Source organism: Aquila chrysaetos, chromosome 25 (genome assembly GCF_900496995.4).
Source record: "Aquila chrysaetos chrysaetos chromosome 25, bAquChr1.4, whole genome shotgun sequence".
Classification (NCBI taxonomy): domain Eukaryota; kingdom Metazoa; phylum Chordata; class Aves; order Accipitriformes; family Accipitridae; genus Aquila; species Aquila chrysaetos.
In genome coordinates this window covers 1,246,754-1,264,629 of record NC_044028.1, presented here as the reverse complement: position 1 = coordinate 1,264,629, position 17,876 = coordinate 1,246,754, and the positions used below count along the sequence as shown (strand labels likewise).

At 52.0% G+C, this 17,876-nt stretch overlaps 1 protein-coding gene across 3 annotated transcripts in view; it reads left to right on the top strand.

Moving 5' to 3' along the window:
* The window catches only part of PRKCB (protein kinase C beta), a 136,737-nt gene that overhangs the window by 36,439 nt on the left and 82,422 nt on the right, over positions 1 to 17,876 (top strand). For 2 of the 3 annotated variants that reach the window (XM_030002115.1, XM_030002114.1), the window contains exon 3: positions 15,877 to 15,959. In XM_030002115.1, coding sequence (XP_029857975.1) covers positions 15,877 to 15,959 — 83 coding nt within the window. Of the gene's footprint in view, positions 1 to 15,167; positions 15,494 to 15,876; positions 15,960 to 17,876 lie in introns of those variants that run through there. The other variant, XM_041120099.1, reaches the window with a different exon arrangement.

The following is a 17,876-nucleotide window of genomic DNA, read 5'->3' as shown; positions in this document are numbered from 1 at the left end:
AACACCTGCACCCTTCTATTGTTCTGAATAGATGCACTTTACAAATCTCCCTAAATTTGGATTAGTCTGATTTACAGAAAGCCTGTTTTTCAGAAATACGTGGGGACAGAGGGGAATAAGATTACAGACCATGCTGTCTTTTTAGCAGTATATAAATGCCTCCCAAACCTTGCTGTGCAGTAGCTCTGTGTTCATGGTCTACTTTTGATGTTGTCTTGGTCGAAGACCTTAAATTCTTCATGTTTGTAGGGCCAGTTTTGAACTCCAGCCCTTGACCCGCCTGGTTACAAGTTTCTGGAGGTAACGCAAGTGCTCACGAGTGCTCCTGGAGGGTGACTAGGAAAGAAGAAATGACACTTCTAGCCAAGGGTGCTTGAGAAATTTCTCACTGTGTATGGGCTTAGCTCTGTACCCTAAATAGACTATCTAAAGGAAATGAGTGCTTTATCTTGCAATGTGTGCTCAGCATAAATTCCTCTTGCTGTAGTCTTCAGGAACAAAAAGCAGCTCAGTCTCTCTCTGGATCTCCACTGCCATGGAAAATTAATTCTGATACCAGAATTATGAAGCCTCTTGGCCAGAGGCTTACGAGCAGAGTGAAATTCTTGCTCTGCTTTGACTTCCCTCTGCAGGTTTCAATGTGGTGCAGGTTCAGGAGGAAGGCACGGTCTCTCTGGAGCACACCTGCACGCCGAGACACCATGGTGCCTTGGGGCAGTTGGTGTGGTGGGGACAGCAGTGAGAGAGGGTGGTTACGGGTCAGCTACGGAAACTTCATTGTAGGCACGTGGCTGACCCGTGATCCCATCGGACTGAGATGCTCTGAAGGTATGCAAACTCCATGATTTGTACAGGAAACTGGTTTCATGCTTGCCATTTGTGGAGAAGGCTCCCTAAGCCACTTGCCTCAGCGAGGTGCCCCTGTTCCCAGGCTGGAGCCACCCGTATGGCTTCTGGTGCACCACCGAGGCTTCTGTGACACCAGCTCTTTTAGGCAGATAAAACCGTAACATTGCTGAAACGGATCTGTGCAGATCCCGTTGCCCTCGTGGACCTTTGAGTAGCAGCTGCCCCTGCAGATCCTGCTGAGGTTCACAAATGGAACTTAGAGAAACCAGCCCACGCCTCCTCCAGCAGCTGTGGGAGTCTCCTGATCCTCTCCGCGCAGTCTGACACCCTCTTACTGCCAACAGGCTAATCCTGGGTCTGTAGCGTTTGAAAGACATCTTCTGAGAAACTGTCATTAATTTTAAATCCCATCTGCGAAAGCATCACTGGAGGTTACCCTGGTTATGTCAGACAAGCCTGACAAAGCTGCTGCTGGGGTGAGCGTCTTGAAAACGCTGGTGGGGCAGAGAGACAAAAAACAGCGTTGTGGTCAAATCTGGGGACTTTAAAATAACCGCCCAGTTGGGCTGGGGCAGACAGACCAGTGGTGGAAGCGGAGGGCAGTCGGTGGCGGGTACAGAGGTTGGAGTGGCTTTTCACGTGGTGCTGCAAAGGTTGCAGGGGTGCTTACCGCGGGCAGAGGGAGCGGCGCCAGGGGCTGGTGCCCGCCGTGCAGCCGGCTGTGCCAGGCAGAGCCGGGTGGGCACCAGGCTTCAGGCAGAGCTGGAACTGGGGCAAGATGCAACCAGGCGGGGAAGGCGGTGGGACGTGGCTGCGTGGCAGTGGTACGCCGGGTGATGATGCATGCACCGTGAACTGCGTAAATGCCGAAAGATCCTTCGCCAGCCTGGTGTCCCTGAAGCCTCCTTGCTTACTTGGAGGCGAAAGCAGTGTTATCTGAGCACTGCTACTTAATAATTACCCTGGTCTCTGCTTTTGGAAATAAGACAACGTTCAGAATATTAAAATTTAAGGGCGGGGGGGGGAATGCGAGGAATAAAATGGGAGTGAAGTTCCCCTCTCTGTCTTGGAGATAAGTGATAAAATTCAGTTTTAACTGAGTTACATTATTAGCACTTTAAAGCAAGCTAGCAGCCATCTTCTAGGGCTCTGAGATGCAAGTATAATAATTGGGATGGTGGTGGGTTATCTGCACCTGGGCCTGCCCTCTTCTTAATGTTTGGCTTGTTCTCTGGGCAGGACTGATCCTGCAGGGTTACCTTTCCATATTTCTACCTCCTCTCAAGAGGCTGACCTGGAGTTTCAATTACAATATTAAATTACCAGGTCACCAGTGTTAAAGTAGGCTGCCAAGTTTTTAATGATCTTCTCTTTCTTGTCATGTGCGGGTTGTTGGTTGTTTTTTTTTTTTTTTTCCAAGCCTCCTTTCCATCTATACACTTTTAATTGAGACCATCTGTAATTTAACACATCACAACAGCGAGCCCGAGGAGCGAGCGAGCGGTGAGTTGTGTAACTGGTGCAGGCGAGGCAGGATTTTAAGAGGACTCGGCGTTCATCCTCCAGGGACTGCCGCAGCTTTCCACTGTCTTCCAGCGCCTTTGTAAGAACTAACTGCCAAGACTGTTTAATCTGGTCCCTTGGGGCCTTGATTAATCACAGAGTACTTATTTTTCATCTCTCGCTGGTGGAGATGCTGAAGGTGTCGGTGGGGGGCTGGGACCGATCCTGAAGCTGTTGTGTGGGTGCGTGTGAGCAGAGCTGGCCGCAGGCACCGGGGTGTCCCCAGGGACCCAGACCCTGTCCCCTTGCAAAGGGACCAGGCTCAGAGGGGGCTGCAGCAGTTTCCTTGATGCTGCCTGTCCCCGTTTGTCTAAGGTAGAACCTGAATTTGTCCATCTGTCCCGCATCCCGAGAAGCCTCTCAGCTGCCTAGCCCTGGCCAGCACCCGGGTGCTCTTCCTCCAACGCCTGCGATCCCCAGGGGAGCCCCTGAAACGTCAGCATCCCTGCTTGCCTCGACTGTTGCAGGATGGCTCCGTGGTCCAGGAGCCAGGGCTGTCCGACTCCAGCCCAGCGCCATCCTTCTCACTGCCTGAGGCTGTGACGAACTTCTCTGCATGCAGCATCATGAGGCTCGTAATTTGGGCTTTTAAGAAACTGGTTAGAGGGGATGTTAACATGGAAAGAAACAAATTCCAACTTGAAAAATTACCTGTTAGTGTTGCTGCAACGCGTCACTTGGCTATAATTAAAGATGAGGGAATGGCACGTTTCCCTCCCGTTCATTCAGGGCATCTGTCAGGGCCGGTGTGTGGGCAGTTTCACGGCTGGTGCGGTTCCCCCTGGTTCTGTGCGTGGGTCTCTGCAACGGCACCTGGCGCAGGGAAAAGGAGCAGAGAAGAAAGGTGTCTGCGATTCCCATGCACTTTTTGCAGGGAAGCGTATTGGTGGCTTCGTTCTTGTTGCTTTGAACTTCTCTGCTGGCCCTGGCTGGGTTTGGAGAGCGGGCGTGCAGCTCGGCTCGCTGCAAACAGCCTCTCTGTAAAGGTTCCTGTGGGCGAGCCGTTCTGCCAGGGGCTTTTGTTGGTCTCTTAACAGCATGGTTTGTGGTGGGACTCGGCCGTGTACCTGCGCGACCGTCCCTGCCCGCACGGCTGGGGGACAGGCACGTGGCGGGGGAGAAAGGAGCCGTTCCCGCGGGGTGTCTTTGGATGCTGGTGACGAGGCTGCTGGGGTGCTCTGCTCGCTGCTCCCAAGCAGCTTTTTTGGCCCAAGCAATTTGGAGAGGAAACAGGAGCTGAACTTTTGCCATGTCCTGGGTGGAGGGACCCACCCTCTGCCACGTCTGGTGAACCCCACGCCAGTGAGAGCTGCAGAAGCCGGGCCAGCTGCGTTACCCGTGCTGCTTCCCGGAGCATCCCGCTCCGTCCCTTGCAGCCTGGCTGCAGCTCTAGGTGTTTCTCTGGCCCATGCGGTGGGAGAATGAAGATCTTTCCCTGTTCCGAGCTCTAATGCTGTCATCGTCCCCTTCCCCACCCACACCTATTATGTTGCTGTGGATGATTGATGTTCCTCATCCCGCCTGGCTTCAATACATTCATTGTCATGCAGAGGATGTTGTCAGTTCATTACTGGTATTTCATGTAAAAGCTGCAGACTTTTTTGAATGTTTTGTTCATGTGTACTCAAATCCTCCTAAAAGTGCATGGCTGGGCTCAAAATATTTAACCCCTTTAAAAAAAAAGAAAAGGAATATTAAAGAAGTCTCTTTTAGAAGTGAACAGCAGAGTAGCCTTCCTCCCCCTGCTCTTCAGCACAGCTGCGGTGGGCCGCTTCTGCGTGTTGGACACTGCAGGCACTGGATTCACTTGGGTTTTGTTGACAAGGTCTTACCCCGAGAAGCCACAAATGCCAGTTGTATCCCCAGCTCTAGCACCCGAACGCTGCTGCGGCTTGGCGTCAGACAGTGATGTTCCCCAGTCGCTGCTGGGATCGTGTGCTCCCGCGCTCCCTGGGCAGCTCTGCTGCAGCCGGGGAGGCATCTGACCCTACATCTCCTGTAGGGTCTCTCTGCCCTCCAGATGCAAAGGGAGCAGCAAGGCTTCCTTTTACAGTTCTGCAAGGCTGTATTTTCTTTGTGGTTTTGTATTCTTTGTATTTTCTTAAGTCCCTGAATTATGTGGGGAAATGAGTGCCCAGAAGCATGGCTCGCGCTGAATGGAACGACGGGCTTCTGCTTTACAGGTGTGTGTGGGGGGGATCTGAACCGCAAGCGCCTTTTGGGGGGTGGAATTGGAGCGTGAGGAAACGTCAGCTGCTCCAGGGGCATACGTGCAATTCCCTGGGGGAGCGATGGGTGCTGCTGGGACCTTGCTGGGGGTCAGAGCCGCGGAGGAGGGGACCATGGAGAGCTGAGCATGTTTTGAACTCTTGCTTTGCCCACCGTGTCCTCTCCCTCCCGAGGACGGAGGGTGGGTGCCATCGCTGAGAGTCAGGGCAACACTCGTGTCGGGGTGTGCTGAGTTCATCTGGCCCTTGAGCATAAGAAACGCCATGAGAAAGTGGAGGAGCTCAAAGAGCGAACAAGTCATAACCGGCTTACAAGGAAAGGCCGCAGATAACTGATAGCCACGCAGCGAGGGCAGGGTACGTGGGAGGGACGGGAGTAGTTACGCTGCTGCCTGGATGTGTTGAGAGCTCTCTGGGGCATCCTGCCCGCGTTGCGGCAGCGTGGGCGGTGGTGTGGCGAGGGGCACGGGCACCAGAGCCTCGTCCGCTGGCGGTGGGGAAGGGCTTGGGTGGCTGCATCCGAGACAGCCTGGTCTTGGAAGCTGGGCAGGTGCTGCCATGCTGAGCCATGGGTGGGAGATGCCGTAGAAATGCGGATGAGCACCAGAGCGTGGAGACGGCACAAGCTGAAGGGCTCAGTCACCCGTGAACTGCAGGAGAAGAGAGGGGAGGAGGAGATGACGGCATCTGCAGGAGTCTTCCAAAATACCCAGCCTGAGGTAGTGCGAGGAGCAGCCCAGATCCTGCCCGCATAACCCCTCGGCACCTGAATGCATTTTCCACCCCATCCCAGGGCATCAGTAACACAGGAACGTTCCTGGGGAGTCCTCAAACTTGTAATTTGTGGAGGAATCAGGGATGGGGTAAAGTTGGTCTAGCACAGCCCAGGCTCTCGCCCAGCTTTGGAGGTTGCGGTGAGTCCTGCTGCCTGTGCTGGAGCCCGGTGCGAGCTGGGCTCTGCTGACCGATGCCGCGGCCGACAAGTGCCTCCTCCCCGAGCCCCCTTGGGCTCTGGCCGTGCAGTCGGGGCTGGGGGGGCTCGGTGGGGGCTCACCGAGCTGCTGCCGGCACTGCTGGTTCCTGCCGGCACAGCTGGCAGAGCCGCGGCTGCCACTCTGCGCGTCGCGCTGGCCAGGAGCGTGCACAGGGCTGAATTATTCAGTCTGAAAGTGAATCTCTGTTACAGCTTGGTATGGGAGAAATGCTGATGAAGTATTTAAAGTCTGAGCCGTTTTTCTCTGAGCCGGGACGAGGCTCTCTAATGTAAAATTAATGTCTTTGTGTCTCTGGAAATAGCTGCCAGCCCTGGTGTGGGCGCGCAGAGCGGCGGGCGCTGCCGGCCCGTCGGCATCGTGGGCTTTGGGAGACGGACCCTGGAGAGGGGCTCTTCCTGCAGGATCCTGGATCTCTTCAGACTTCCCTTGTTCAAAAGCTAACCTTGCCCCTCTTCCCCTTCCAAACAGCAAGCAAGTGGAAGAGCGAGGGGTCGGTTTTCCTGGAGAACTGGGAACTCTCCCTGCAGGGTGAATGGGAGATGTGAGCAAAAAGCCCAGAGCTGGTACCCGGTGTGTGGGCAGACGAGGAGCCTAAATAAATGAGGATGTTTCAGTCTGCCCTTTCCCTAACTAGGATTTGCACAAAAGAGAGGGTTCCTGCTCTTCAGGCATGTAATCCCTGTTGCTGAGCTCCTTGCCTGGAAGGCTCAGTCCTTCCCGCAGCCCTGGGGAAGGGCCTTGGGGGCCGGGAGGAGCAGGAGCATCCTCCTCTCCCTGCAAAAGGGGGAAACGGCATCGGCCGAGGGGCTGCTCGGTCGGGGACAGCTCGTGGAGCCCATGGCAGGCTCTGATCCTGCACATGTTTGTGTCCATGCTCCATCCCTTCCCAGAAGCCAGCCTGGGATGAGTAACGATGGGCAAAAGTCCCGCCTGTGCTGTGGGGTCTTATGTGGTCCCTGCTTTGGCAACTGTGGACAGGATCTGCTGGAGAGCAGAATGGACAGTGCCAGTTGTTTTTAAGATGGCTGGAAGATTGTATAGCTTAAAAAAATATATATATCCTGCTGCTTTTACTTCAGAAATACCAGAAAATGCAGTTCTATCTTCCTGGCACCGAATGACAGCTTTCTCAGCACTAATTTGCAAGGCTGGGCGTCTTCAAATCTGTAATGAAGGTTTCTTTGTACCATTAGCGCAGAATTAACTGGTCTGAATAAGAATCGCTTTCTTGGACTGAAAATCTTTGTAGCTGTTCAGGCAATCAGAGTCTTCTAGAGAAATAAGGCTGGTGAGAACTCGCAGAAGAGAAGCCTGCTGTCTCGCTCACTCTTTTTCTCCCCACCCCCCCCTTCCTTAAGAAAAACAGCTCTCCTTTTCTGCAAGAAACCCAAACCATACAGAAATGTCTTCCCCTCTACCTTTTGCTTACATCAGCGGTGTCTCCCCCTCTCCCTCTGCCCCTGGTCCCCAGGGCCCCCTCTCCCCTCCGTTAACCTTCCTGCTCATCCCAACTCCGGGGCTGTGCACCCAACGGTGCAAATCGGCAAAACCCCAGTGGCTTCCAAGGGATAAAAGTTGCTCGTCGTTTCTTGGGGTTGCTGCGCCGTGGTGGAGGCAGGCACGGAGCGAATGAGTAAGGGCAGGGGGTTTGTGTCTCTTGCTTCGTCCTCCGGTCCAACGAGCAACTAACAACCAGTGCATCAGCCTGGACTCGCCGTAAACCCCCGTCATCCCAATCCCCGGAGCTCTTCCCCGATGGGTTTCTGTAGAGGAGAACTGCAGTCCAAAAATCCCAGAGCATGGTTGTTTTTACTGTGTCTCTCTGGAGCTGACAACCAGAAAACCGCTGAAGTCTGATGAGCAGCTGAAGGTATTTGTTGTGTTGTAAGAACTCCAGAAAGCTTTTAACCAAAGCTGGGGATTAAATCCAAATAGCACAAATTTTAGCTCAGCTTCTCTCTGTGTACTGTAAGTGATTAAAAGCTGTAAAGCGCTGTCAGAAATTCAGGACTTCCCCTCCTGGAAACCTTCTTTCCCCTTATTTCATGATTACCATGCTTCACTGGCTTTGTTTGATGTAGTGAGCCTTATTTTTAACGTGGGAATGGAAAATTGTGGGCAACTGCTGGCTGTGGTGCATGTCAGTACATCATCGGGGCAAGGCCAGGCCAATGCATCTGACCCCATGGGTTTGCCCAGCGTAGGTGGATCAACACAAAGCTCCTTTAAAAATCTTTTTTTTTTTTTTTCCTTTTTGTTACTTTTCCAGTTTTGATAATCCAAATTTCAAGCTGTTTCCTGAATCTCTTGTTATTTAGGAAGTGGAAACGTTATCCAAATGAGAATTTCCACAGGTTGTAAGGGAGCAGCTATGCACCGAGATATGCTCGAAATAATCTTTGAGCTTCATGATATTAGAACCATCTGCTAAATCACGGCTCCGTCAGCTCTCTGGGGAGGTTTTAACTCCTCCCTGGGTTTGATTTTTAGATGAATCTTGCTTGAACCTTCTTCTGTCTCTGTTAACTCTCCATCTGTCTGCCTTATTTGACATACCGTATCTGAGACTGTTCTTGGTGCCTCCAGAGCTCTCCCTTACCCAGTGGAGGTGGACAAAGGGCTTCCCTTCAGTGGGAATGTGTATTCTGGGAAGAGATGTACTCGGGGGAGGCATTAGAGGTGACTTCCCTGAATTATTCATTTCATGAAGGACTCGGGGAAAAATTGATTAGCCCCTTCTTCAGAACATCAGGACAAGGAGTTCATGCAATGAAATTAAAGGAACAAATGGAGATCAAGTAAAAGGCAACGCTGCTTTATGCAGCATGGAGTTGCTAGGCAGGGTTCATTCCTGCAGGAAGTCATTTGTCACAGCGTCTGGGTTTTTGAGGAGGGCTGGATACCTTCCTGCCAGCTAACGACATTTCATGTGGGAGATGAGGCTAATCAGATCTCATGTGGCAGGCTCCAAGCCGATAGCGTGCAGAGGTCAGGAAATGATTTATCATCTCGAGCCAGCCTTGCTCTGCTTGCCAGAGACGTTGCAGGTTTGTGCTCTCCTGGCATTTTTGAGCCCTCGGCTGTGGGCTGGTGCCAGACCCCCGTGCAGATGGCCAAGAGCTTGCGTCAGGGTTGCTGGGGCTCGGAGGCAGCTTTGGGGCTCTCCTGGCTTTTCCGGGATGTGTGGAGAAGTGGTGCCGCGGGTGGCACGAGGCCACTGCCTTCCCTCCGGCACCTGGGACCCTTTGCAGTCACCCAGCTCCTTGCACGGAGTGGACCATGCAGGGTGGCCAGGGTACGGGGCAAGGCAGCTTTCCCTCTAGAGTGTGCTTCTAGCATCCCCAAAATCTGATCCAGAGCAAGGTCAAAGTATGCTGGAGAAATGGGGCCCCAAAAGACCCGCGCTGAGCAGGACTGGCCGCTGCCGCATTGGACAACCGTGTGTCCTGGCAGTAACGGCACAGGCAGAGGCGTAGATAGCTCCTGCCCTTGGGGCTGCTGCTGCTGCGCTGCTGTCTGGGACGGGCTCCGCAGCCTCGGACACTTAGAGTTTGCAAATAAAACGCTGACCCTGAGACTTTTCTTTGGCTTTCATATTCCTGGGAATACCTGTGCTCAAGTTGGGCTGGCTCCCCGGGTATCCTGATGCCAGTGTAAGGAGCTTATAGCTTTGATAAAGGGCTCTTTCTGGGCAGAAGCCACTGGACTGGGAAGGATTTTGTATTCTAAGAGCAAATCTTTCAGCATTGTTGTATCTTTGGGCAGACTGCCCAACTGTCTGCTTTTGGGAAAGCATCTGAATGGAAATGGAGCATGCGAGGTGAGCCGTGGTGCATATGGTGGGGAAACTCTTTTGCATTTGTTTACATTTTGTAAACAGAAGAAAAGAAAATATTCCGAAGGAGAAGGAAGGTGCGTGTGCAGGTGACGCACAGCAAACAGGCGCTCTGTTCGCTCTGAACAAACCTGGCGAGACAAAGGTGACGATACCTGCGTTGCTCATCATCGGGGGAAGTCAGCATGGCCAGGGCTGCTCCTGCTTCCCTGGGCTGCTGCGTGGGAGAAGAGCGGAGCCGCAGGTTACCAGCCGTGGGAGCCCCTTGCACGGGTGGGCTTTAGCATCATGGGCTGGGGCTGCTCCCTGCACAGGGCAGGCAGGAACAGGGGGGACCACGCTCCTTCGCAGACCCCGAGAGCACGGGGTGGACGGGTGCATCCCCCCGCCAAGGGCTGCCAGCTGCCCAGCCTGTCCTGGCAAGCCTTGAGCGGCGTAAATGCTGGCCCTGTCGTGCTGCAACGTCTTTCCCTGTCCCTTCCAACAAAGAGTTTTTAGCTGCTTTTATTGGGAGCGTCAGGGATGAGGGGATTCTCCGTTCCCGCAGGACTGGCTACACCATAGTGACAGGCTGTTGTGGCTGCAAGGAAATTCCTTATTAGTGACTCTGCCCGGTGCCTTAATAACCAGGATGCTTGTGACGGGTGCCTGTGTGTTGAGTCCCTGTGCCGATAACTCGCCGTGCCAGAGCCCTGCGCAGCTCTCCGAGCGCACAGCGTTGGGAGCTGGCTGCTCCCATCAGCTCTCCCCCACGTCGAGGTGATGTACCTTAAAACCTGCCTGGCTGCTCCATGACGCTGGAAGCACCTGCGCTTCTCTAATTGCACTCTGATTAATGTCGAGGTCCTGTCCTCTCTTATTTTTTACTTTCACTGAGGATTTTGTTATTCGCTCTGTCCTGTTGACCTCGCAGGACAACTGCTGGGGTCCCGGCGCGGGGGCAAGACTTCACCCTGCGGCAGGGGACACGCAGCAACCGTCAGAGCTGGAGGGAAGTCATCTCCGAGAGCAGCGTTCAGCTGGCAGCTCGTCTTGGTCACCGGCTGTGGGTCTGTGATGGCAAAAGTCCTCAGCAATTAGGGGACTTGGACCCTGCTTCTCGCTGCAGTATTTCCGCGCAGCGCAGTCGAGTGCTGGATTTGTCCCTCCTGCCGTTGCCGAGGACTTACCAGGGGCTTCTGTCTGCTGCAATAATTTGCAGCATTGTTCCAAAACATGCAAACGTATGACTGCTCCCGACCGCATGCCGTTGAATAAAGCTTTAATTTGCTGGCCTGTCTCCCTGCGTTCAGCAGCCTGGTTTGGCTGGCTGTCAGCAGCCCGGAGCTGATGGATGATCTGCCTACTGCTGAGCTGCACTAGCAGCCCTCGCTTCCCCAGGAGGTCCATCCCCATGCTGGAGGTGCAGCCGGACACGTGCTCTGCAATGTTCATACACTTGGAATGCATTTTGATGAGGTTTTTCTGGTTGGCAGGTTCTGCGATCAGCTTGGGAAACTGCTTTATGGTTTTTCTCGAGGATTTTTGAGCAGTGGTTTAGGCCAAGAAGCCTTTAAGTGTGTGTGTGTGTATATATATATATATTTTTTTTTTTTTTTTAAGCAACACCATTAGCATTTTCTCTCTTTTCATCCTTCAAAATAAGGCTAGTTCCTAGGGTTTGAAAATACCCTGGTGCCCTGTTGCTATTGTGGTTTCTTAGCTCTGAAAACCAACCTTCTAGGAGATTTTTCCTCCCAAAACTGCATCGGGATCACAGGGAATGGAGGTGCATGATCTTGCTCTGATGCTTTGGTGCAAGTCTCCCCAGATATGAGAAACTGTGCTGGGGCTGCTATTAAAAATGTGTGTTCCAGCAAGTCTCGTAAGCCTGTGGAGAGTCACTGAGCTCGAGGGCTCTGCTGCTTGTCTTCTGTAGGGTTTTGTATCCTTTGCTTCCCCCGAGTCAGAGATGTCTCCCCAGATGCCTGCAATGGAGATAGCCCTAAAGAAGAATTTAGGGCCAGTAAACATTCTTGTGTTATGCAATAACAAAAGGTAAAGGTTGATGTTTCATTTCTGTTGTATATAAATGACTCAGGACGTTTGTAGCTCACCAGTAGGATTTGATAACTTTATTATCCATATAATAAGATTTACAAATTAACTGTCTAATTAGCAACCTGGGAAAGCTGCTGCTTGTACTGTAGTTTCTAAACTGACAAAGATACAGGCTTAAAATGCTGAAGTGCGACGAAGGCAGGAGCGGCACGGCAGCGCCCGTCCCGGCGGACCCGCCGTAGCTGCCTCGTTGCCTGTCCTGGTACCGCGCTCGTGCAGAGCCAGCGCCGCGCTCCTGCTCGGCAGGGTGGAAAGCGAGCAATCTCTTCCCAGCGTAACGCACCGGATTAGTCACGGGAGGAAAGATCTATCAAATCTTCTCGCATCTGTTGGGTAGGATGCGTGTTTAGGAGTTAAGGCAGGATTACTGGCGTAAGCTCCTGTACCCGATTAATTCTATTGGCCCTTTTTTTGCGGGGATTGAGTATTCACCTAAGCACGCATGAAATGTTTGAATGGATCTTTCCAAGGCTTGCAGAGCTTCCTTCGAAGCGTTGGATGCAAAGCCCACACTGCTGCAGTCGGTAGAGAGCCTCATTTGTTTTGGATGCATAAGGAAGTGTTACGCTTCACCATCTTGAACGGATTGTCCTTACAATCTCTGTTAACATTGATTGCTGGAGAACCTGCTATTCTTGCTAAATATTCAGTTGCTACAAAGATGACTTACAGTGACTCGGCTATCATTTGCTTAATTGAACTGTAATATGAATGTTTTGAACACACAGCAATTATTTTGCCAGTTGAAGAGAAAATACTGCATTTCTAGCGTATTCTTTAGGTCCCTGCTCAAAGCGCAGAGGTGTTACCTGTGTGTGTATATTTAATGCCATCTTTAATAATTAAACTCTTCAGTGAAACCTTACAAGAATATGGGGGAGAGGCTGCAGTAAAAATCCGGGATGGTTTTGAGCTTCTCGGACATTGGCTTTCTAGTCTCTCTTGCTACTAGAAGTGGGCATTTCACCTCTTCTGCTTATGCAAGTGAAAATGTAAAATGTTCTGCTTTCATAGTGTCTTTGGAGAGGCAAGAGGAAGCAGCTTGCCCAGGGTTGGTGTGTGCACACACGTGTGCTGTGCTTGTTCCAGTCATCCTCTCGCACATCTGTGAGGATCAGTCCTGTGTTCTCCTTTCCCTTGCTTCTTCAAATTCCCTCTTTGTTTCTCCTTTGCATTTAACTTCTGCCTAACAAATTAAATGTGTAATGAGCAGAGTATGGAAAGCCACTGCAGATTCTTCTCATGCACAGCAGAACTTAAGACTTAGATTTTTTTTTTTGGGGGGTTTTTTTTTGTTTGTTTTTTTTGTTTGTTTTTTTTTTGAAACCAAACACATTTGAAACCCACAGCTCTGCTGATGTGCTGTGTCTCCTGGCTGTGCAATGCAGACTCTGGGGAGCGATGCATCCCTGTTAATGAGCTGGCAGAGCAGGGCCCTGGTCCTGTCTGCCTGGAGCAGAGGGGATCCAGGAGTGTTGCTTTTGAAACCAAAGCACTGCAGCTTTCTGAGAGCGCAAAAATAGAAAGGTCATATTTCTGACTTTCTGTAAAGTAAAGCTGAACTGACAGCCTGCCCTTGCCCTGTTCAGGGGAGGTGCACGCGTAAAGTAAAGCAGCGAGCACATGCAGCAATAGCCATGGTGGTGAGGCTGCTGTTACAAGGGACAGAAACGAACTTTTTTTCAAGTCCCCATCATACCTCGAGTGCTCCATGTGCTGGTAGCAGCGTTTGGGGAGGCTGCTTTCCTCTGCCTGCTCCTGAATTGCAGGAAATTTGCGCTTAGGTGGGGTGTGCTCAGCCGGACGGGCGCTGCTGGCAGGGGTGCCCGCTGTTCCGAAGGGCTTTCCACGGAGCTGCCGTGGGGATCGGCTCGGCAAACAGACAGCGCACCGCGTTACGTGGGAGTGTTGAGAGACGGAAGGAGCGGTTAGGAGATGGGAAGAGCGGGGCAAGGAAATCTGTTGTAATGCCAGGCAGGTTGCGGTGGTGGAAGAGGAAGGCGGTCGGCTCCTCGTGGCCGTCACGCCTTTTGGGAGAGGTTGGAGATGGCTTCGCCCTCCGAAGCCCTGCGGAGCAGAGCCTGGCCCGCGTGCGGTGGCATCCCTGGATGCACCCAGCCGGAGGAACGCTCCAGCACGGGCAGACCTGCGGGATGCTCGGCACCGGGCGAGGGGTGGGAGGGCAGCTGGTCTGCGCCGTGCAAAGCAGAACCAGGCGGTCTCCTGCGACCTGGAGTCGCTTGTGGGCGAGCCATCCCTGCTGGGAAGACCGGCACAGACAAATCCTGCTTTTTTTTCCTTCTCCGGCTTTTGTCACCCCAAAGGCGGGAAGGTTATTTTCCCCAAGCAGGAACAAATATCACTGTCCCCAAAGTGCAAAAGCTTCTTCGGAGCTGGGGAAGCACGACAAGACCTGCTTTTCTTTCTTTACGTACTCTTCAGAGTCAGGTTTGCCTCCAGCAGCCTTTTTGTATATGGCATGGAGGAGTGGCATTAGGAAGTTCAGCCTAGTAGCAATCTTGTTTCTTTTGTCGAACCAAAATCATTCCAGCTCCGCTGGGAACCTCTCACCGCAGCCTAGATGCTGGCGTCAGCAGGCAACCTCCTGGCAGCGCCTGCGCTCCAGCGTGTCGCGGAGCCTTATTGAGTTTATACACACACTTCAGGACGAATCTTTGCTAATAGAGTTCTAATTTCTTCCTTCCTGCTTCCCAGATGCTTCTGTCTCTGTATGCAAATGACAGAAATGGTGAACAGTGTTTTCAAGAAAATGTTTGTTTGTTAGACTCAGAAAAGTAAGTGAGAGGTCCTATAAGGAGAGAGTTCTTGGCAGCTGTTGTGCCTCTAAAACCTTCTGGGTTTGGTTTTTTCACAATGAAAAATGTGAAAAGGAAAATGAATTTAAAACTGGATGTAGCAGGGCATAATAAGGGGATTGTGAGTTTAATGGCAAACGTCACTTGCCTTTTCCTTGTTCCTTAGGAAAAGTCCAATAGTGATGCCATTGAAACCTGCTTCATTTTTGCACTGCTCGAATTTGTTTTATGTGCTCGATTTCTCTGAACCCCGGTAGAGTGTGCATCTCATCTTCCACTTGCTCTTTCATTTAGTGTTACTATGGCTCTTGGGAAAAGGATGTGGCAAATAAGAGGCCCCTGAGGCAGAGCTGAGTTTGGTACCTGGATTTCCCCCAGACAAAAGCAGCCTTTGCACAGCTTTGCTTTGTTCACAAAAATCAGCAGTTGTTGGGTTCGCTCCGCTCCTGCACGAGCTCCCTTCATGCGCGGTGTTGCCTCGGAGCTGAGGTCCTGTCCCTTGGGATGCGGCGCGGGTGCGGTGATGGGGCACGGTGCAGAGCGCGGTTGGACCCGGGGGGGTGCTGGCACCCAGAAAGAGGTGACGTTGGGTGCGAGGTGGTGCCTCCGTTCCCCAGACCCGGGACACCCCAGCTTCTCCGAGCAGTAGTGCCACCTCCAGCTGCGGGGCGAGGGAGGCTGAGACCCTCCGAGAAGGAGCTAGGCTGTCAGTTGAAATTATCTGCAGTGCCGAGTGGCCTTTTTAAGGTCTGTCGCTGAAAGTAAGGTGCTTATTTGGCATTTAGGGGAAAAATTAGCCTTTAAGTACAGCGCTTTCACTGCACAGACTGCAAAAATACTGCTGGCAGCTTCAGATTAGCATGTGCTGTACGGGTTTGGTGGTTTAAGGGATGTGGATTTAGCTCTGGATACTTATGCTTGAAAGTCTGGGTAGTGGCATGTTGGGATTAATTTTCCTGCGCTGTTCCCAGAAGGGTGACTTTGTCATCGACATGCGTGCGTGAGGAGAGGAAGATGTACGTGTCTTCTGGTCTGGCAAATGGAGGCTGTGGAGTTGGTGAAGAAAAGCAGAACTGTGGGAGGAAAACTGCCCACCTGTTCCCATCGGTACAATCTTCCATTTTTGGACACATGCACTTTTCAGCTCAGATACCCGTGAATGCCAGATTCTCCCTCTTTTTATACACGACGGTGACCTCAGAGCGTGTGCCGTGAGTGACAATGAGCGAACATAAGGGTTCCCAGCCCTCTTTTGACGTTTGCTGAACATTTTGCTTCTGCTTAGCTTTACTGAAATGCCTGGTCCAGTTGACGATATTCAGTAAGGTTTAAAAATCTACCACAGGTTTACTTAAAGAAACCTGCTTAGAGTCCTGGATGTCTCTTCTCATAAATCAGATGCAATAGCTTTTTATTTTTTTAAGTGCTGGGTTCACGTGGTGCCAACCCTTTAACATACCCCTGACGCTGTCGCTGTCTTCTCTTTGCAGTTTGCTGCTTCGTCGTGCACAAGCGGTGCCATGAGTTCGTTACCTTCTCCTGCCCCGGTGCTGATAAAGGCCCTGCCTCGGATGTAAGTACCCGGTCCAACGCCCTGGGTGAAGGCACAGCGCGGGGTTTGGTGGATGACTGTGTCTCACAGCAATTTGGAGAAGATATTCCTCCAGCTTTCTTGGCTAATGACACTACTGTGCCGTTTATTCACGGGCATCTCTAATGCCTTGTTATTCGTAGTTGCGTGGGCTCTCATATATTTTTGAGACACTTAAAACACTTTCAAATCATCCAATAACTTGCTCTCAGCAGAGCAGGGAGAGCATATGGGAATGCAGAGATATTTCTATTTGGGGCTGAGTCTGCAGCCTTGCCCTGTCTCCCTTTTGTCCCTTGAGTCGCAGCCTCAGTTTCCCCATCAGTAAAATTATGGTTCCAGGTTCTGTCACCCGAACTGAGGTTTTAGGTTTGGGGTTAATCAACATGCATGAAGCACTAAAAGCTAAAAAGCTGCTTTAAAACTTTGGCCAACGTGCCCTGACCTGAAGAAGACTCTCTCTTCTGGCAGGGTTTGGTTCAAGGTCTCAATCAGTTCCTTTTGTCACAAGTGAAATACCTGAAAGAATTAGCTGTTGTTTAACAGATGCTTACTGTGTTGCTGGACTAGAGTCAGCCTTGGGGAATGTGCCTATCCTTGTTCCTCCTCAGCTCATCACTTTTTCCAAAGGCATCACTGCCCCGCATTGTTATTTCCATGTCAGTCCTGCATTGCCCTGCGGTTGTTTGGCATTACCTGGTGTCGGGGCTCTTGGCTGCTCGCCTGCAGCATCCCTGCTCCTCGCACCGGGGGCCTTTTTGCTAAAAACAGGCACATTTTTTTCAAGTCGGTTTTGTATCATCTTGCAGGTTTCATTTAACGAATATATATGTTTGGTCTTCTCAAGTAAAAAAAACCCCGCAGGCACATTTGATGCTTGCTTGTGATTTGCATGGTCAGTGTTGCTGTGTTTGCTCCGACTCCTTCAGAAAACACAGAACTGACCGGGCAGCATCATCAAGGACAACAAAATTACTGGGAAATACTAGTCTAAGTATGACTTTTGGAAAACAATATTGCCATTCTTTAAAAACCAGAAAACCACCCAAATGCCCGCTAACTAAGTCCCCATCCTTATTTTCACAAGGACTTAATTTCCTGGTGAATCCCCAGGCTTTCGGGGGCGAGTGGGAGAGCTGGAGCAGTGGAGCAGAGCTGGCTTGGGCTCCTCAGTGCAGTTCTGCCAGCGCCTTTCAGGTCTGTCTGGCAGTTTTTGTGTTTTACCGTGGAAACTGGCTAATTTGGGGAACTGCTAGGAAAAAAGAGATCAAATTGGGGAAACGACAGTGCACCACAACTCTCACCCATAAAAATAGAACTGGTGGGAGCAGGCAGTGTAACAGGCAGCTGAAGGTGGAGGCTAAACACACGTTGTCAGTCGCCCTGCCCGAAACGGGGCTGCGTGCCGTGATTCTGATAAATGGGAGCTTTTGGGGAGGGGGTGAGGCTCGAAGGGAAGGGGCAGAGCTGGGGGGTCAGCCCCTTTCGGGTACAGCACTGGGCAGGGAGTCGTGAGCAGGGGCTGCCTGTGCCCCTTGGGCAGATGCTGCGGGGAGAGGCTGGGGGGGGACGTGGAGGGGAAGGGCTGAGCGTGGGTCGTGGTGGTCTGGGATCCTTTGCCAGAACTGCATTTCTGTTCCAGGCAAAGCAGAGGGCAGCCTTGCTGGCTTCCCCTTTTGTCTGGTTTCTCCTCCTGTATGAGCGTGCTGGGTTTGGAGCATTTCTGGTTTGGATCTGAGAAATCTGGCTGGGCTTTGGTCCCAAAGAACGGCTGGGCAACTGCACCGCAGAGCTGCCGGGGACCCCGGGGTGGGATGGTACCTGACAGCCCTCACGTTCCCAGAGGTACCCTTGAAGCCGGTCTCCACCCTGGCTCTAGCAAAGCGGTGACTTTATCCC